The 21,885-nt window shown below is 39.3% G+C and overlaps 1 protein-coding gene across 1 annotated transcript in view; it reads right to left on the bottom strand.

The window, feature by feature from the left end:
- Window positions 1-18,460, bottom strand: part of LOC113528522 (neurexophilin-1) — a 35,162-nt gene extending 16,702 nt beyond the window's left edge. The window contains exon 1 of the mRNA XM_026917121.3: window positions 17,986-18,460. Coding sequence (XP_026772922.1) covers window positions 17,986-18,039 — 54 coding nt within the window. The 5' untranslated portion in view covers window positions 18,040-18,460. The remainder of the gene's footprint in view (window positions 1-17,985) is intronic.
- Between the last annotated feature and the right edge of the window lie 3,425 nt (window positions 18,461-21,885).

The following is a 21,885-nucleotide window of genomic DNA, read 5'->3' as shown; positions in this document are numbered from 1 at the left end:
ACACCTAACATTAAACATAACCCACTACAAGTTAGTCAGCAAAGCTGCTCACCTTTTATTCCTCTCAGTTGAAAACCTCCAAAAGATGCTTAAAGTTTTATGTGCACAATTAAATTAATTTCCCATAACACTGATCTTACAAAAAGCTTTGACTGATTATTATTATGGATGTTCTCAAAGCTGCATACCGGTAGTTGCAACACAACAGAAACCTCACACAGCATTTAAACTTCACAAAGTTGGGAAATTTTTAACTCTTATATCTGTATGACTGGAGTCTGTTTATGCAAATTCAGAAATCAAAAATAATTATAAAAATCTTATGTTGCCTTCTTAAATTGTGCATTTAAATGTTTTATGCATACCACTGAAAGGTCCTGTAGTCTCTCTCTCTCTCTCTCTCATACACACACACACACATTTAAATTACATTATAACAATATGATACATCATGTCTGCTATAATGCAATAAACTATTAAATTATATCAGAAAATATATTTGTCTATTTTTAACAAACAATGTTGAGGGGCTGTAATCAATAGAATCACTGATGCCATTAATCAACACATCTGCCATCATGGCAGCATATGGAGAGAAACACATTAGTGAGCTTCTGCTTGATGTTCAAATCCATAACAAACTGCAGGAGTGGGGAGAGGAAACGCTGTCCACAAAATGTGAGCCAAAAACATTTGTGGTGTTAAAAATTTCTTTGACGTTGCCATGCTGGAGATGAGAATAGCTAAACTCTAGCAAAATTCTGGAAGCAAGTTCAGCTCATTGTTTCCATAATAAGTAGCTACTACTTTTCAACTATATCTTTTTTAGACATTTTTCTGCAAACTTCGATTCTCTCTCTCTCTCTCTCTCTCTCTCTCTCTCTCTCTCTCTCTCTCTATATATATATATATATATATATATATCCATTTGCATGTAAATTACCCATTTATAACATTAACATTAATTTATAACTGAAACAGGTTTCTTCTTCACAATTAGAAATAAAAGTCTTGTTATCTCCAACAGGGTTAAAGGAGAAAATGAGATTTAAAGATTAAATTCCTGTTCCACTGACAAATAACAATGCACTGATTATGTAAAACAAAGTGCTATTTGATAAACTGGCTCCTTATCTTGATCAGAAAGCATAGCAGTAAGAAAGTCAATAAAACATTGTTTTCTATATAGTTCATACATTTATATTTTCATAAATTAGATGTGTTAGAAGTATGTTATAGGCAGGAAACCCCAATTCTAGTCAAAACCTGATTTTTTTTTTTAATTTTTGGTATTTGCAAGAATTCAGCAGCAGCAACATCTGATGGGTTTTCCCAGACCGCTAGACTTACAACATTGCCCTAGATCAGAGCTTCCTAAACCTGGACCTGCAGTACAGCTGACCTGCACATTTCAGTGTTCTTCCTACTTTAATACACTCATGCTGGCTGCTAAATGGGTGATTTGTTGGATGTTGAATCAGGTTTATAACAGCAGGACAATAAAAGGGGAGGCTGTGCTCCATGAGCATGGCCTTGGATTAAAATTCCAGTTCCACTGACAAATACCAATGCATTGTTTGTGTAAAACAAAGTGCTATTTACTGATTTAATTTAACAACTACTAAATAAATTAGAAACATAATTAATATGACGTTAATGACACTACACTATTTTTAAAGACCATCAGGAAAAACAAAAGTCTGGGCATATCAACCAACCCAGTCCAAACCTTCCATTCTAGACCTTTTGAGACTAGTTGCTATGAATTACACCAAGTCATGTGCTCCACTGAAAAGCTCTAAACTTTAAACTCACATTATTAAAATGACTCATGAATCCTTTTCAGTAACTGCTTTATCCTGGGAACACTGGGAGTGAGGCAGGAATACACACTGGATGAGACACCAGTTAATCGCAGAGCACCATGCACACACACATTCACACACTTATTCACACCTAGGGGCAATTTAGGTGGTTTTCACACTCGGCACGTTTGCTGCAGTCCGAATCTGAGTGCGATTGTTCCTGGTGCCCCCGCAGTGTTGGTCTGGCTTCAGACTCACTCACTCGAACTCTGGTGCATTTGCGTTCATCTTACGTCATCACAAATGCGCATGGAGAACACGACGCGACTCGCCATATATATATATTTTTTAAATTATTTTGGTGCTATTATGCGCAGCAGAGAGAATGACACTTAATGTCTGCATTCATGTGAGTTTTGTTCAACAGCTCCTGCATGGTTTCTTCTCCCCATATCTGAATAAGGCACCTCACCTCTTCTGTGTCCCACAGCGTTCCCCTGCCACTCATGGCACATGTGCGTTGTTGAAACTAATGATGTCGTCATTGGCTAAAACACATGCGCAGGTTACTTTACTTCCTGAAAAAGTGTGGTCCTGCGTATGAGTCGCATCACATTCACGAGAATCGCGGCACAGTTCCAGTGCAACTGAACTGAGACTACCTCCTGCAGGTAGTCTCTGGTTCAGTACCGTGGTGTGCTTCCCGGTCTGCATGACAGCTTTCACATTATCAATTTTTCAAGCAAACCGTGCTCTCTTTCAGACCAAACTGACAGTGTGAAAGCCCCCTTAGAGTCACCAATCCACCTACTGGCATGTTTTTGGGAAACCAGAAAACCCTGAGGAAACCCATGAGGACATGGGAAAAACATGCAGAACCTCACAGATATTAAACTGAGTGCAGAATTGAACCTGGGACCCTGGAGTTGTGAGTACCAACAAATCCAGTCTTCCCTTAAAAAAATACTTCCTGAAAGAAAGTATTCCCATTTCAATTAATGGTGGTTGCAGAACCACATGATGCTGTTTATCCCTCTTAAATCTTCATTTTAGTGTTCCCAAGTGGCAGACTTTGCCTTAAAAGAACTTTTCCTTGCATATAGCATAAGCAAGACTTAATCATAAAAATCTACCTTCTGACATTTGCCTGATGCCTAGAGCCAAACTTATCAAAGCTGCCAGGGCAAGTTAAATCTATATGCCCACTTCCAGTGACATCACCTTAATGATAGTAATAAGCTTAATGTCTTTGCTGAGCTCAAAACTCTCTTGCTCTTTTTATTCCATGTCATAGTAAATCATCTCATCAATCGATTCAGCTGTTAGCTCTAAAGGTCATGTTTAGCTTGTGGTCATCATCATCACCATCATGTCTCAGAAAGGAAAATGTGCATTGTGGGATGATCCCTGTGGGTGAGATAATGTGATCTCCGGCTCGGCTGGCTGAGCAGCGCACTCTGTGGAGATTAGGGCAGAATGTGGCCTGGGGCTGAGGAACACCATGTGGGACTGAGAGTATTGCAGCTGTCTAGACTTTGCAGCACTTGTAATCCTTAACTCCATCTGTGAGATGGCAGCGTTCGATGGCGGAAGCCAAGTGAACAGCAGAGTGGAAGGGAGAAGTGCCTGAGGTGGTTGCTCCATTTTACTACCATTTAGGCTTTAATAGGGATCACAATAATTCTGACATTATATTGTTGTTTAGCTATAATGCACAGCACAAGGTGTGCATACATTACAATTTCAAATGAAGAACAAAAATTTTACTGTATGCTTACACTTTTCTGCATGCTCTGTTTAGCCTTGGGGTAAAAAAAGTAGCTAAACACATCTGAGGTTGTAATGATGATGAATTCTAAATGATGTGAAAAAGATATTGAAGTTTTCTTTCATAAAACTTAAAATAGAGTTAAATTATATTATGACTCCTGTTCTCAAAGCAGTAAAGATATATGGATGGATAAGTGGATGGGAATCAGTGGAGAACTCAGTAACCACAATATTAGTTACTGATTTGACATGGTTTTTAAAGACTCTTGAGTACTGTGATATCAGATAGTTATATTTTGTGAATGTTTACTTATGTTGCAAAACAAGTAAATTTTGCATGTATTGCTTACTTGAAGCTGCACTAACTGTCAAAGCTGAGATGTTATTTTTAAACTATAAAAATATGATTTGTATTAGCGTGCCTATCTAAACATTACCACAGTTTAGAATTGCAATTTGTAGCTGAAATGATCTTTCCACATCCCTAATAGATGGGTGGATGAATGGATAGACTGATTGAGCAATGGATAGAAGGATAGACAGATGGATGAATGGATGAATTGATGGAAAAATGCATGCATGTATGTATGGATGGATGGACAGATGGATGAATGGATGGACGAATGGTAGATAGATGGATTGACAATAGATGGATAAATGAACGAATGGATGGATGGATGGACAGACAGATGTATGGATGAATGGATGGTAGTTAGATGGATCAGTAATAAATGGAGGAATGGACAGACAGATGGATGGACAGAGAGATGGATGAATGGGTAGATGGCTGGCCTGTTTACAGTGATCTGTGTCTGTCCTCACCTTAGAGATATTAATGATGTGTGTTTTATTTTATGTGTATCAGTGTTAAAGTGTTGAAATGTAAATGCTGTTCCGAAAGAGGGGGTGAATGATGTTGTGTATTAATGCATGATGTCTGTTTGTCTCTCTCATCAGCAGCAGCAGCAGCAGCAGAGCATCCATGTCTATAAGCATCCTTACAGGGTGGTTACCAAGATGATAAAACAAAAGGGGACTGCAAAAAGAACTCTGCTTCAGGCAGCAGATGGCAAATAGCTGAGGAGATGAGGAGAAGAGTGAATGTTAAAAAAGGAAGAAATGGAAAGGGAAAAAATGTGGATGTGGAGTTGAGTGAAATAAGTAAGTAAGTAAGTAAGTAAGTAAATAAATAAATAAATAGGAATGAATGGAATCTGTATGAGTTCAAGCTGAGTGAAGCAGATCTGCCAAAAGCTGAGTTTTTTTTAACGCCACAGGGCAGGTAATACGTCTGTAGTAGGGATGTAACTGAATCCAAATACATTATTTGGATTGAACATTACACACAATTGATTATTCTGATTTTACAGGGCATCTGGTTGAAACTAGAGGTTTGCATGTAGACTGAGATCCCACAGGCCACAAAAAAAATGTTTTTTGGGCAAAAGGCTTTTGCTTTCATGAAGCTTGGGGGACAAACAAAAAGACAATTATGTTCCTTAGTAACTGCCTGGTCAGAGTTGTGGTGGTTTAAATTAGACTACTAATTTGTGTATATTTTGTGAAATGGAACCAACTAAATTCGTTAGACAGGTACACACAAGAATAAAAAAAACAATCTCTACTTGAGGCCAATTAGGAACTTGAATGTAGTGTCAGAATTCAAAGAAAATTCTGACAGTTCTGGCTTTTCTTCCTCTGGGGGTTTTCCAGTGTTTCCACATTTACTTAAAAAGAAAAACTCTGGCTTTAGGCCACGCCCTATTCAGGTTTAAATCTGAATACAGATACAGATATGAATCTTTGGAGCACTAAACAGATATAGATAGTTGCATTGTGTTGCACCCCTAGTCCATAGATTGCATTTTAGAGAGCACCACATTGTCATGGTTACACCATGCTCAAACACACAGCCCATTTCCCAGAATCCTCAGCCTAATAACGAACTACAAACCCAGTTACAGTTCCCCAGGCTTCCCAGAACAGTCACCTGTTCCCAATTAAGTCTCTATATAAATAACCCATTCTTTCATTGAATCTTGTCGAAGATTCTCTCCTAGCATACCACTAGTGACATTATTGAGCTTTTTGTTTGTGTACACACTGTTCTGGTATTGACCCTGTCTGTTTCGTTTATTCTGTTCAGCCTAGCCTAGATAAGCCTGTCTGATAATTTGCCTGTCTATCGACTTTGAATTTAGTTTGCCCTTTTAGTTTTGTCTGCTTCATTTAATAAACCCTTCACTTTCATTCAAACCCTGCCTGTGCCTAACACATAGCAGTAAAATACTGTATTCAATAAGCCACATACAAAAGCACAGTCACAGTAATGCTCCACAAAGCAATTCCAAGAGTTGGCTGAAAGCATGTTTAACAAATGCAATTTCATTACTCAGTGATACATTACAGATTTGAATATGCAAAACCAAAGGAGCTGATTAACTGGCATGAAGGCAGATGAGGAATAAAATGAGAAAAGTGACTTCTGGCCTGTACATGCATAAGTATGTGTGAGTGTTTGCTGGAGTGTGTGATGTTGTTCATCAATATGAGTCAATAAGGAGAGAAGTCGGATATGGAGAGGTGGGCTCCTGCTCTCTGGGGGTCTGTGGGCTGCGTTATTGTCGTGGTAATTGTGACTCATTGAGTGTTAGCGAGTGCTGTCTTTAGGTGCATCTCTAGGCGAAAAAGACGAGATCATGCTGAGAGCAGAGGGACAGTGAGAGAGACAGGAAATGAGCAAGAATCAAGGAGACAGGTTGAAAATAGACAGAGAGGGAATATGTGGAGAGAAAGAGAAAAATGAGGAGAGGGACAAAGGGGTGGAAAGTGGAGGTGACCAATGCAGCCTTGTCAGCTCCCAAGGCAATAAACAGCTCTTTAAAGAGACAGGTACACAGTTTCAGCTTGGCCAATTAAGGAAGAAGAGCACAACATTTCTACCTGAGCTCTTTATAAGCATGGCTACAGCACTCTACTGAGGGCATTTAAAGAGACAAGTGTGAGTATTTACTGCTTGAAAATGAAGCCACAACATCCCTGCCTTTTGGCAAGATCTAAAAAAGGACACTCTTGATATTTCTAAATTTTCCCTGATGTTTAAGTGCCAGTAGATGAGCTCTTAGGACTGGAGAAAACAACATCTTCTTGTGAAACCTAAGACTTTGACAAATGCTGACTTCTGAGACTTGAATTGAATAGCAGTGTCACACACTTTAGTTCTGTAGTACTCCTGATACACAGATCTTCATTAGTCAGTTTTTTTTTAAAGCAACTAAAAGTAAAGTGAAAGAATTCATGAAAATGCCACGACATTGTTGAAACCTTTAAAGTACAATGTTGAACAGCAAGCCTTCTAAGTACATTATAATTTACACATAAATTGCTTCTTTAATAGCTTAATTTGCATAGACTTTGGTTAACACCTTTTGGTGGCAAACATGTCACTGGGAGTCCTACCTGAAGTGTACATTTCCATAAGGTTTTAAATAAGGTTCCAATTAGCTCCGGAGTTGTCTCTTCTGCAAGTAACCTTTAAAACATCAACTCCATGGCCTTGGAGGACAGGAAAATTCCTAACAAGAGTGTCTGTAAGTGTGTGTGTGTGTGTGTGTGTGTGTGTATTGGGTCTGGAATCTTCTGAAATATCTTCCCCTTGGCCATTGGGGAAAAAAGACAGATACACCATTTCAGAGTTTCGCCCTGACACTAGCTGAGCCAAGTACAGGCTTCTTCTTCTTCATCTTCTTAAAGACACAGGGCCCCTGTTTTATGCAGTGTTTCCTGGAGTGATTGTAGGTTTCCTGAGTGGTTCAGAGGAATATCCTACAATGTAATTTGCTATTAATGGTGGGTCATTAATGGTCATTTTTAAGTCTTGTAATATTTGGAAGACAAAATCTGCTTAGAACATCAGGCATCTGTAGTGCCCCAAGCTCTATAAACAGGAGAAAAAAACAGTTGAAGAGGATCACCAACATCCAACCAATCAGAATATGTAGATGTGTCTACTTGCTTTTCAGTTATGTTTCGTGTTAATTCAGAAAGCCTCTAACAATAGTATTGCGGTGCTGTAAGTGTTGATTCACACTGATGGTATTCCTAGTTTGTGACCTAGCGAGCCAATATCAGAATGTATTTTTGATAGACTTCAAAGCACTTTTGTAAGTCGCTCTGGATAAGGGCGTCTGCCAAATGCCATAAATTTAAATGTAAACGTAAATGATTCATGTTTTGTGGGAGTGGTTTTGGAAGGGAGGAGCTAGCTTCTGCCAAAAAATAACATAATACAGTCTTAGAAGAAAAGGTTCCATCTAGCACAATAATGCATAATTCGGGGGTGTCTTTAAAGGATCTAAGTAGAGTCCTAAAACAGAGGCTTTCTCTTACAGAAAAGTTTCCAAGTAGAACCTCTTCAGGAAGGTGAGAACCATTAAACATCCAAAGATCTTTAAATGCTTGAAGCAATTATCAGTCAAATGTGTTGAAATATTACTATAGTTTCACTTACTTTAGAAGTATAATCATAGAAAAATGTTTCACTGATCACATAAATCGATCTTCTGTTTGTCTATTTGGGGAAACTTTAATGGTTCTATATAGAACACTGTGACCAAGTGAGTTTTGTCTTATAGGGAGGGTTCTAAGTAGAACCCTGTTGTGAAGCGAGGAACCCTTAACAATCTGAAGAACTATTCAGAAACCTCTAAAGCTGTGGACCACAGTGTTGTTGAATTCTTGATTCTGATTGGTCAGAAGTGCTGATTAGTTTACTATAACAGCAGCCCTTACAACAGTTCTGGCATATCACAGGTTTATATAAATGTTTCTACAGTACTAAAATATACAGGGACTTGTATGGTGGACGCACCACATGAACAAATTTAAAAACTCTTTGTGTAAATGGTTTTCTGTGAGAAGAGATTTATTTGGCATTTTCCAAAGGAGTCTCCAGTGTCAGTACTTTGTAACTGTCATGGGTAAAGCTGTAACTTTAAATTTTAATCTTTCCAAGGAAGAGTCTTCAGGAAAGAGGAGTTTGCATTTTGTAGTTTCCCAGTAGTGTGAGACGCTGCATTTTTGGGGGGTTACTAACTAGAGAGAAAGAAAATGAGGCTGCTGAGGGAACGTTTCTAGATGCTATAACAAAAACGAAAACAGGAAATGACTTGGACATTATAAATGGATAAAATGTACGACATGTCATTCTTTAATAAACAAAAAATTTAGTGGCAAATTGCTGTGGTATAAGAGGAATAAAGTACTTTGTGACATGCCTTTTTTGGAAAATAATTAACTTATTATACATAATATCCCTACACACACACACACACACACACACACAGATGTCCCACTGATGAAGCACTGAATTTAACCTGAGTGTCAAATTAAGTTTGAATATTACCTCTGATAACAATACATATGAGATTAAATTTTCATTTTCTAAATCACTCTGTGTAATTGAAGGAAAGGAAGCAATGAGCAGCGAGTATATCTTTTCTCTTTCAGTCTTTTGATTCCTCTCTATCTCACTTCATCCTCATCCCCTCTGCCCTTTCTTTTTAACTCTCCCCCTCTCTCGGGCTATTTGTCACCGTTTCTTAATAAGAGCTCATTGTGCACTATGCACCTCTGTTTCCTCCAGCTGCTCGATTGAAATCTCCAACTCTAATATGGCATCAATTTTTAATTAAAGGCCCCAGCTCTCACTCATAAACCTAAGTGCTGGCCAGTGTTTTTATTCCTCTCTTCTCTCTCTTCTCTTGCTCTCTCTCTTTAATCATACATTTAATCCTTTAATATCCTTCAATCATACAGACGTAATATGTTCCTGAACATTAAAAAAATGCTTAAAAGATGTAGAATAGATGTATTAGCACAATGCTAAGATAACAAGGTTTAGAGTTTTTAGATGTCTTTTGAGAACACAGAAAATGCAACTGTTGTGGTTGTATACAAGATGTCAAACTTAATATGAACCAGAAAACTATGTATATTTAGAGTATTTTCATGAAATAAGTATGTGTTCTTTTTTATTTGAACCCAGTTGGCATGGTTCATTTGGGCAAGTTTGAATACTGCATTCACACTAAGACTTGCACCAAAACTACGGGTCTTAGGAGAGCCAACACTGATGCCAGTAAATTCATAACTCAATTCACAATGATGTAGATTAAGCTTATAACTGAGCTGGGGTTTGGTCACTGGGTGTGCTCTCGGGTCACTTCCAATCAAACCCTATCGCGGTTTTATGGCAGTGGGAACATTATTAACAACCTGATCCTATGAGGAATTCATAAGAATTTGAACAAATGAGGGTGATGTGGTTGGACTTCTTTCAACTACATACGAATTAAGATGTAAAACTGGATGAGCACTAACCCTGTCCCTAATTTTGGTATCTGATTTTGAGCTCCCTCGAGGGACCAAGCTGAAACAAACAAAAAACAAAATACTTCACAGGACACCTTTACTCAATAATAGACATCCGTGGTGTCTCTGGTCGGTCTGTGTTTATTGCATACTCGCTGTGCTATATCATGCTGGGAGAGCATAAATCTACCCATTTATCACTCTAAGCAGGCAAAGATGATGCCCAATGTAATGCCAAATGAAATCACTCTCTCCCAGTGACAGAGCTAGACCATATGGAATGGAGGGTCATCTGAGTAACAGAGGTGTGTGCTTACATCATCAGGGCGTAGCCAGAGGCTCAGGGTGATTGTTAGGCTTTGGCATGACCAGCTGTGGATCAGAAATGGAGGACGGTAGATGGGTGTTGTGCTTCAAACTGCACAGATTATGTACTTATTTTGATGACTAGTGGGTCAGTTGACGGTCTTTATATTAACACCATAAATTCACCTACTGATTTCATCCTTTTATAAAAATACTAACCCATTTTTAGACTGGATTTGTGGACACTGGTACTGACAGTGCTTATTGCATACATGCTGGGTGATTTCATGCTGTGTGCGCTATGCTCTTATGATGAATTATTCCCAACTGAGGCATATGACAAAAGTGAAGGAGGGGGTGAATTTCAGAAAAAACAGGCCTTTTGACTCTTAATGAATAATTAACATCAACTTCAAGGAGGTCGCTAATGTCCAATAATCCACTGCCCTGCTGTCCTTACTGCCTCTCTGATGAAGACCAGACGCTCATGCCCTACTCCCAACCCCATCAAGGACCGTCTTCAGTGAACTCGCTTCTCATTTGTCATTCCAAGACAGACAGTGAGCCTTAATGGTGATCAGATAACTGTATTTATATAAATATATACCACAGCTCTGTTGAATTCTGGAAACTGATTGGTCAGAAGGTCTGTGGTCTACCAGTCATCTACAGCTCTGACAGTAGTGCCAGCTGCAATTCAAAAAATAGGGTTATATTAATACAATTAATACTATAGTTATTCTTTCTATAATAAGTACTCATTCACAAGGACTTACATGGTGGACGATCTGTATAATCTGTATAAGTTTAATAATAAAATGATAAAAATGTGTTGTTATAAGAATGTTCAAAGAAGAACATCTGATCGGGCACGTCTTTCTCTAAAGATATGTTTATTTATCATTTATAAAATGTTGGGCTTCAGGACATTGTAACAGTCAGTTTTCTGCCTTGGGAGAGTCTTGCAGTCAGAGTCAGAGTCTTGCTGTCTTTTTTTTTTTTTGGTAACATGACAAGCTGTGTTTTTTTTTTTGCTTATTAACTTTAAGAACGAGAAATAGAGAAAGGCTGCTAGGGGAATGACTGTTTATAGCTGCTATAATGCAAATGATAACAGGAGCTAACCTGTCTTGCAGATGTTCCATAACTTTAAATGCAATTGAAATGCATGATGTGTTCATTAATAAGTAAAAAAAAAAAAATCATTGGAAAATCACTGTGCTTATAAGAGGAATAAAACACTTCAGAACATACTATAGGAAATGGACACCACCCTGTTGTTGATTATTTTCCCTTTAAGAGCAGGCTGTATTTTATTCCTTACATTTTGATGTGTTGATTGAACACTTTGATTTGACGTAATTGAATTTCGCTTATTGTACTAAAGAAATCGATCACTTGGATGCCTCCTCCACATCCACAGCCTACACATACACCTCTCACTCAGGACTGCCAACCTCATGAATATTATACACCCTCTGAGTTCTTGTCTACCCAGTCCTTCTTGTGCTTGTGAAGATTCTTCATAGAACACACTGTATATGAGACACACAGAGAAAGAATGACTGACAGAAAGCCGTGGAACTGCACGGTTCCAGAGATTCATTGAGAGCAGGAGAGCAGTGTGTGTTCATTCACTACCACTATTGAGTGTAGAAGAAAAGGGAAATAATATGTGAAAGTAAATCTGGATGATCATAAAAGGCTGAGGCTAGAAAAATAGAATCTCCATTAAGTCCTTAGTCAATACTGGTGTCCATAAATCCAGTCTGAATATGAATGAGAACTTTCATGAAAGGATGAAATAAACAAGCAGTGATAACAGTGAATTTACAGCCTTCATGTAAAGGCCATAAAATTACCCATTAGTCATCAAAATAAGTACATAATCTGTGGAGTATGAAGTAGAACACCCATTCCCTGTCCACCATTTCTGATCCACAGCAGGTCAAGTCAAAGCCTGACAATCGAGGTGTAGAGGTGTAGGTGTAGATCTTCAAAACTCATCTTCGCTCCCACACAGAAGAATGGTGGACACGGTTTGCAACACACCACCGAAGGAAATACTTCGGATTCAACAAAAGCTAAGCAGGAAATCTCAACAAAAGCACTGCTATGTGCAAACCTTGCAACACTGCCGATAAAATATGCTGGCAGCACCACAAACCTTGCTATATTACACTCACTACTACTCACTACACTACAGAGCTCACTACATGTTAAATTTAACTGAACTAATTCATATTGGATCATGCCAGAACTGAATTTTATTGAATCAGATGTGTATCCAAGTTTTACTTGTTAAACTGTGTAGAGTTTGTATCGTATTGTATTTGCAATGAGATGTGTATCGTTTAATCTGAAAGCAGGAAATTCACCATGAGCATCTGGCTACGTCCTGATGATGTCAGCACATGCCTCTGTTGCGCCTGAATGATGTCAGAGTAATGTGTAAAGAGATGGAGATTTAAAAAAAAATTTAGTTTACCCAGATTGTGGCAGATGTCTGCTCTTCAGACCTAGCAAGGGTGCCATAAAAAATGACTTGTCAGAGCGACACCCTTGACGTCTATGTCAAATCCAAAAGCCTCCAGACGCAAACAAATCTGCCACCCTTACCCAGTTGCCATCGATCTGACACTTCAGAACTGATTATCTGTCGTTATTTATTAAAACCATCCCGAGTGCTATTAGTACATTTTTTCCAGGTGAGGACGTCAATGAAGTCCAAAGCTTTATTACAAACAGTGAATGCAATTCAATGTTTATTTGACTGACAGCTTACTGTCATCTCTGGGGAAAATCTAGATGCCCTTCTTGGCAGGTACATAGACGTATTGTTTTTCTCTCCTTGTATGTGCAGTAAGAATGTGTCTGCCTTCTATATGCTTTATATCCAGAGAGAAAATGTGATCAAACTGCTTTGCTCTTTCTGCAGGCTCATCTGTTGGATATCGGGTATGCGTCTCCCTGTACAGACTCCGAAGGGAAATCCTGCTTGTGAGCTCTTTGCCTCTGGGGTGGGGAGTGAGCAGGTCCAGAGCGAGGAGCTCCGAGGTCAGCGGGACCGTGCCTGTGCATAAATCAACACCATTTAACACTCTAAGCAGGCAAAGTCGATGCCTGTCTAATGAAATCACTCTCTTTCTCTCTAGTCCTAACTTACTCTCTCTCAGGGACAGCACTAGAACATGTGAAATGGTGGATCATATCAGGAACAGAGGCATGTGCTGATGTCATCAGGGTATGGTTAGAGACTCATAGTGACTTGTCAGGCTTTGACATGAGCAGCTGTGGATTAGAAATGGAGGACAGTAGATGGGTGCTGTGGATCAAACTCCACAGATTATGTACTTATTTTGATGACTGGTGGGTCATTTTATGCTCATAAAATTATAGAAGTGTCAGATGGTAACTGGGTAAGGGGGACAGATTTGTTTGCGTCTGAGGAGCTTTTGGATATGAAATAGATTTTGAGAGTGTCGCTCAGACAACTCATTTTTCATAGCGCCCGTGCCGGGTCCGGGTTATTCAAAGAGCAACATCTGCCACCATCTGGATAGACTGAGTTTTTTTTCTCTTTTTTAAACCTCCATCTCTTTACGATTAAGAGAGGCATGTGGTGACATCATCAGGGTGTGTCTGGAAGCTGATGATGACAGATGAGCAGCTGTGGATTAGAAATTGTGGACAGTGGATCATGTACTTATTCTGATGATTTGTTGCTCTTTTTATGATCTTTATATTAAGGCAACAAATTCACTCAGTTATCTCTGCTTGTTGATACTCCTTTCATAAAAAGTCTCATTCATTTTCAGGGAGATTTCTGAACAATTGCCTAGTATTGATTAAGAACTTAATGGAGACTGTGTCTTTCTAGCCTCAGTCTGTATTCTCATCAAAAAGGTGCTTCTTAAACTGACATAGCACAAAAAAATAAAACTACTAAACCTGACTTTGTGTATATTTGTCGATATCATGTGTTGTAACTTTTTCAGAGTCTGTGGTATTTCTGAATCTTATTTCTGAAGTTTTTTTGGGTCACTTTCTAATATCCACCACACCAAAACATCACCAAATATTTTTTGACCACAGCAGGACTCCAGAGTTAAATTGCATTATAAGGAAATGTCAGGAAAGCTAGCTTTCTTAAATGTCATTTTTCTTATTAATTTATATATTATTATTGACTTGACATTTGAAATGTTTGAAAATTAAATTGATGTGAAAATTAGACTGATGTGACTACATAATGTAAAACCATTCTTTTTCACACAAAGCAACAAATAATGATTGTTTTTCTTCTACTTAACAATGTATTTTGAGGGGGTGCTTCTATCTCAAAGTCTTAGATGCTTTTATACCATCCCATTTTCACAGCTCTTTTCACATCAATGCAATCACTTCCTTTTATAATACTCAAAATGAAAGGTGTGTTTGAAGATGGGTTTCAAGAAAAGTACAAGTGTGTACTGCAGCCAGCAATTAAAGTGAATATATTCATGTGTGAGTCCAAATCCATGTATACATCTGTGAATAAAATCGTTTTCTCCATGTAAGCGGTGTATCTAGCAAATAGGGTAAAGAATGGAGGCCTAAAGATGGGTAGATTTGAACAGACAGGACAAGCCTGACCTGGGATCTCAAAGAATAGCTGAGTCACAGCACAGTTGCTGTAGGTGGTAGTACAGTACAGCCGAGATTATGACAATCAGATTGACATCAGGTCTGCTGTGTGCCATTTAGAAGTACTTGATCCCTTCGACTGCTAAAATTTATGTATAGTGGTCTGTGTGAATGTGTGTGTGTTTGTCTGTCCATATATAGAGCAATCAGTTATGATAAGAGATGCAATATTTCTGTGTGATTATCTGAGTAGGAAAATACATGTCTTTGCATCCTTTGTGCATGAACTAATTCATACTCTATAGCACAAGGTTACCTGGAGTCAAACACCCGCTCCTCAGAATGCGATCTCAGAAATAAAGGTACTAAATGGTACTTTTCCTTGTTGCTGGGGTTGTACTGGCAAGGGTACATTTTTTGAATCAGAATCAGTTTTATTAGCCAAGTATGCTTGTACATACAAGGAATTTGTCTCCAGTTTACAGTGATACCCTTAGTGCTTACAAAAAACTGCACCTACTTGTACATTGGATGTAAGTGGACATAACAGGCATCAGGCACAAGTGCACAACATTTACAGCTATACATTTATATGAGAATAGTATGTAAATATACTGTATTTTAAAAATGATTTAACGTACTTAATTTTGCTATTATAAGTAGGTAGTAATATGTAGGTACACTATGTGCACCTTCCGAGGTAAAAGACACATAATAAAGGTACAGAAAAAGACGTGCCCTTTATCACCCCAGCAACAAGGAAACATGCCGTTTGGTGCCATTATTTCTGAGAACGTGTTGAACTAAAATTGCAGTACAGAAATGTGTTACACTCAAATATGTCCTGCTGACCTGGCTCTGTGTTGTAAGGGAAGATCGCATTTAATCTCTCTCTCTCTCTCTCTCTCTCTCTTTCTCTGTCACTCTCTCTTGTTTTCAATCCCACCCACACACCTACATGCCCTGGACAGACTTGTCCAATTTGGGTTGCATGGTTAGTTTATTTTCACCCATTACTCTGCAGCAGGTCAGCGCCTGGCTCCGGTAACACTGCCGCTTGTAACTGAATTAATTTAATAAGGTGGTAATGAGAGAGATGCTGCACCGGCAACCGCTATAAACAAATTTAATGCAGTAATTGCCTGCAATTTGTAATCAGCTGCCTGGTGGCCTTTATAGAAAACCTATTTAAACTGTTAAAAAGGAGACTGTAGTAGGAGAAAGCCTTTTTTAAATTGTTTTCGACAACAGTACACTCTCTGAAATAAAGGTTCCAAACTGCACTTTTCCTTGCTGCTGGCCTGATATGATCAAGGATTCATCTTTTGTAGCTTTATGATGTGTTTTTCACCAGGAAACATGAATATAGTGTACCTTTAAAACATTTAAGGTACACAATTGGACCTTAAGAACCACGGATGTACCTTTAAAGCTTTACTCTACAAGATAATTAAAGGTACACCACATGCACCTTCTTGGGTGAAAGATACATACTAAAGGCAGAAGATGTATACTTCATGGGAACACTCCAGCAACAAGGAAAAGTAGCTTTATTTCTGGTGTGTTTATTTCTGAGAGTCTACGCAAGCTTTAAACCCAGTGCACAATATGAATTTTTAGAAAATTATAGCTACGGCTTGTCTCGAAGTAGCGCTTGGTTTTGTATTTATATCTCCAGTTTGGTGCATTCTCTGAATTAAAGGTACCAAAGTGTACTTTTTCTTGTCATTGAGGTGGCACTCCACAATTTGGTACTTTTAGTGTGTACAGTATCTTTTACCTGGGAAGGTGTACGCCTTTAATTATCTTTTTGAAAGCTAAAAAGGTACGTCAGTGGTCATTATGGTCCAAGTATGTACCTTGAATTGTTTTGAATGGCATAAAGATACATATTAAAGGTAGGAAAGATGTACGCTTGATGGTACCACTTGAGCAACAAGCAAAAGTACAGTTTAGTACCTTTATTTCTGGAGAGTGTACTGTGATTGATGAAGTGCTCTATTCTAACGTTGTTATGTTATTGCAGTTATGGTTTATTGGGATGTATTGAACTCTGCAAAAGCGCAGAGAATTGCTCTTAAATCCTTCCTGGCGCAGTCCATTGGCTCGCTTAAGTCACCACAAAATCGCTGGTGATTTATTAATGTATTCTGTTAATCGCAGCGCTATAGCACAATGAAAAAAAAATCATTAATTACTTTATAATTTATCACTGCCTCGCGCGGGAAGAATTACCCATGCATCCATGCTGAGGCGCGCGGGGGCGCGGAACATTGTCTCTCGCGCGCGCCTCTTCCTCCAATTTAAATAACGTGGCAAATTAACGACCAGAAGCCGTGTAATAATTAGGCTAATTACATTATTAGTGTCTTTGCCGATATTGCCTAGATGATTATAAGCCTATCTTAATGCGCAAAAGTGGCCGGGCTCCGTTTCCCTCGAGCGCTCCAGCTCCCCGGTTAATGACGCACGTAGGTGTTTTGTAATTAAACTCAGGGAGATTTGTCATCTTTATTAATTTTGGGTTGCGAGACAGCAGGGCAGAGCGGGGCGCCTGCTCAATCTCCCTGCGTGTCGCCATTAAACTGAAAAGGATTTCTGTTGTCCTTAATGGGAATTAAAATCCAGGGTCACTTGTTTTTCCTGCAGGGGAAAGTGGATTAAAACGGCTTGCTGCTGTTTTCATGTTCTACAGATGATTCAGATCAACTGCGCGCGATTATATCAGGAAATCTGGAAGCTGTAGTATTTTATGCGCCACTGCGTTTGCATGTAACTGAGATTTCTAAAGCTAATAAGTTACACTGTTTGAGGTGTAGGTGTTTAATCCGATTTCGCAATGACTTTAACTAGTCATGTTAATAGTAACAGTAGTAGCCTACTGGAATTTCATTTCGGGATTTCAGGCTATAGGGAAGTCATACTCTCTCTTGGCTCAGACACACTTCATCCAGATGCACCATCGCGCAGCGGGTGGACACTTTTGGTCCCCGGCGCATGTGCCAACCCTGACTCATGGAGAGAACACACAGACTACACATTTGCACTTCTGTAATTCCCGCACCCCTTGGCGGACCCACGTGCCCCCTTCCCTGTCCCCGCTCACCAGGCACGCCGTCCCGTTGAGGAGCAGCAAAACGAAGCTGTGCTCGGTGCGCATGGCGCCGGTGCGACGCACCCTGGTTCTCCCGACACCAACAAACAGCTCGCCACTCAGGACGCCGATCCTTCACCAGCGTATCCCACACGGCCCAGGCGTGCTCCCATGTCCCACACAGCACTCTCAAGCGCAACTTTCCCGGTGTGACCGGATCTGGCACAGTGACTCCCCGCTACTCAGCGACGCCACCGGGGCGCAAGACGACATCCGTAGCCTGGCCGAGAGCTGCGAGTGTGACACCTTATCATCATCTCCGTGAAACGCGGACAGGATCAGGAGCCTACAGTTTTACTCCGCTCAGAGGTGACGAATTAAGGGAGTTGAGGGCGTCTTCCTCATCCTCGCTGTCAGCATCACGGTAGGGATCCAGACGGGAGCGAGACGGACCGGAGCGCACGGAAACTCCTCTAACAGCAGCGCGCACTCTATCAGTAAACGCGCTTACATGAAGCGGCGCCGTTTTAAACCCTATCTCACTCCCCCCACCCCCTTCTCCAGCCCGTGACACACACACACACACACACACACTGTCTCTTTCTCTCTCTCACTCTCACACACACACACACTGTCTCTTTCTCTCTCTCACTCTCACACACACACACACACTCTCTCTCTCTCACACACACACACAAACTTATATCTGCCTTGTGAGGACCTTCCACTAACGTAACCAAGAACCAAAGGGTTTCTTTCTTTCTTTTTTTCCAAAATAAAAGCTGCAGTTTTTGTAAAAGAGCCTCATGGGGACCTGCCGAATGTCCCCACAAAGTCAAAACTGTTCTTTATCTTAAACTGACCCTGTTTCTGAAATGATCCTGACTCCCTAATCTTACAAATGGCAAAGGCATTATGGGTATTTTGTGTTCTCTATAAGGCTATGGTCCACAATTTTACAGAAGATCACCAACAAATACACACCAAAATGGATTGAATTCACTTGAATCAAATGTATTTAATCTTAATTTCATCAGTATTGCCAATTTATGGCCCAAATAAATAATGGTATGTATTGACTAACATCCAGGTCCCTGGAGGACTAGTGGGAAGGCCACAGCACTCTCATTGCTGTGGCCCAGGTTCAATTCCCAGCCAGGGAACTCCCAGTGCCAGCCCCATGCCTGGATAAAATTGGGGAGGGTTGCGTCAGAAAAGGGCATCTGCCATAAAAACTGTGCCAAATCAAATATGTGGACCAATGATCCCCTGTGGCGACCCCTAACGGGAGCAGCCGAAAGAAGAACAACATGTATTGACTAATGTCACTAATAGCACTGGAAAGATTTCATTTCTGCAAAAACTTTGGGAACATTTACTCTAGGGACTAACTAGACTTCCTTATTTTGGATACTAACACAGTGCATTGTGGAGATTTTTAGGAGTTCATTAGATATTCCTCACTATTTGCTCATTTGGCTGACACTTTCATCCATAGACACTTAGAATCGAGACAGGATACAACTGAGCAATTGAGGGTTAAAGGTTTTGCTCAAAGACCTATGACAGCTTTTGCTCAAAGACTATTGTAGCTTGGTGGTGTTAGGATTTGAACTCACACCTTCTAATCAGTACCCCAAACCCATAACCACTGAGCCACCAGTTCCCAACTATCTTTTTAAGTAAAAGTCCAAAAATAGTGCACAAAGTTCCTGGTGATTTGTGTTTTCAGTGATATGACATTCTTGCTCGGTGCTTCAGCCAATTCATGGTTCAACAGGTTCTGATGATTCATCCGCTTCCAATACATAGACCAGGCTCTCTTCTCCAGGTTCTATTTAAGCAATATCACACGAGCAACATTTGGCTGTAGCACCCTGCGGGCTCGTGCCATAGCTAATCACAGCAGTGCCGATATTCAGTATAACCACACAATTGTGAGTGCGATATTGCTTTTTTACAACAGTTCTATAAACAAGAAAACAATATCAATTAAATGACATTTCAGACACAATATGGACAAATGTTTTGTTTATTTTTGCTCCGCTAGTGGAAATAGATCCCGAAGAACTGACTATATAGCCCATCAGCTAGCTAGCTATTTGTACAATCCCGTTAAAGGTGGTTCCGGTAAAATTGGCGTCCCTTCTTCCTTTACATGTTCATCTGGCGAGATTTCATATTTTAAGTCAAAAGGTATATTCCTGAAAAATATCATTTGCCATGACCTGTGATGATGTCGGTAACATGACTGTAGTAACTGTTTCGAACTAAGAAGTGGAATTTTAAGTGGCCAACACAGACAAGCAGCGTGATACACACACAGAAACGTCCCACTGGGGTTATAGGAAATATAGGTACTCGTGGAACGCCACTTGACCGATCAAATTACTAACTGAAATTTGAACTAACTGTTGTATAAAGTATAATTTGTAATACAAGTATGAATAGTACACTACTTTTGTCGAATTTCCCATTGTGAACAAACTACTTGCACAAAAGTGGCCAGTGCACTATGGCAGTACACTATTTAGCTAGTGTTTCATAATTTCGTCATCACTAATATGCATCCCATAGACACCTGATTAAGATACCTTTGCATGTTGAAATGTCAGCATTTGGTGCTGCCAAGCATTACCTGAGTAAATAGCGTTAGAGCTATTTGCTGGGGTATTGAATGTCGTATGGCTAGCAAGAGACCTACCTGTATTGGACTACGAGCAAGCACCATAAAGGTAAAAAAAAAAAAAGGAAATTAAAGCTCCATATTCATAATGTTGTGACTTTCCATAAGTAATCTCTAAAGATGAATATTTATAAACATAGTGATTTTTGTTTCCACTGCTGGTATAATTAGATTGTTGCTGGCGATTTAATATAGTACCACAGGATGAGCACAAAATGTAAGCTTCTTTTCTCTGAAATAATATGAAAGTTGTAATAAAGTATAACACTTTTTAGTCCTAATAAGAGGACTGGAGATTTGCTTATGCTGCACAAACAAGCACTTTCATCCAGCTTCTATGTTTCCTTGTATTCATTGTAGGTTGTGATGTAACTGGTCAAAACCAAAGCTACTTTTATATCTGATGCAAAGAGCACAATATGCCATGACATGACATTTCCAATACACTTGTAAAATTCAGTCTGACTATGACAGAGACTTTTAAATGAATAGTCTAATCTAGTAAGCTAACATAGCTAGCTTATATTTAGAGAAAATTGACTAGCTACCCTAATTCTCTAGCTAATTTAGGTATGATCCTTTGAGTAACTCTTACCAATACTCAGTTGTTGAAATAATAATTAAAATCTGTCAAAGCATACTTACAGATGAAATGTCTTCCCACAACACTTCTTTTGACTTCTGTTACAAGAAATGCATATCGTTCAGTATGTAGACAAAAAAAGTGTTCCCAGTGTGTGATTTGAGTCGTGAAGAAGTTTTATCGGGATTATTAACTTCAGATACACCTCAGATACACATCTTCTTTAAGCTCTCCTCTCTCTGTCTCTCCTGACATTTTACATAGGGTCACTACACATTCTTACACATGCACAGCCACTTTACTTGTGACTTTATTTATGACTACTGTACATTTTTATACACACACACTACCACAACTGCTCATCACATGTCTAATGTACAGTTTTAAACCTGCCAACCTACAATATACTTTATACAGTTAATCTGTACAGGAATCTTAGACTGTATAGAACCTGGAGAGCTATTTAGATGTATATTTTATTCCTTCTTATTTGTGGTATATTGTAAGTTTATTGTGCATACTTAAAGTCTTGTGAACTGTTAAGTCTTAGTCATCCCCGTTGCTCTTGTGTTGTGGCTATTGCGACACAAGCATTAAAGTATTCTATTCTATTCTATTCTATTCTATTCTATTCAACTTTGCA

This window comes from Pangasianodon hypophthalmus, chromosome 13, assembly GCF_027358585.1.
Source record: "Pangasianodon hypophthalmus isolate fPanHyp1 chromosome 13, fPanHyp1.pri, whole genome shotgun sequence".
Lineage (NCBI taxonomy): Eukaryota > Metazoa > Chordata > Actinopteri > Siluriformes > Pangasiidae > Pangasianodon > Pangasianodon hypophthalmus.
The sequence above is the reverse complement of the archived record's forward strand: the minus strand, read 5'-3'. Positions and strand labels throughout refer to the sequence as shown.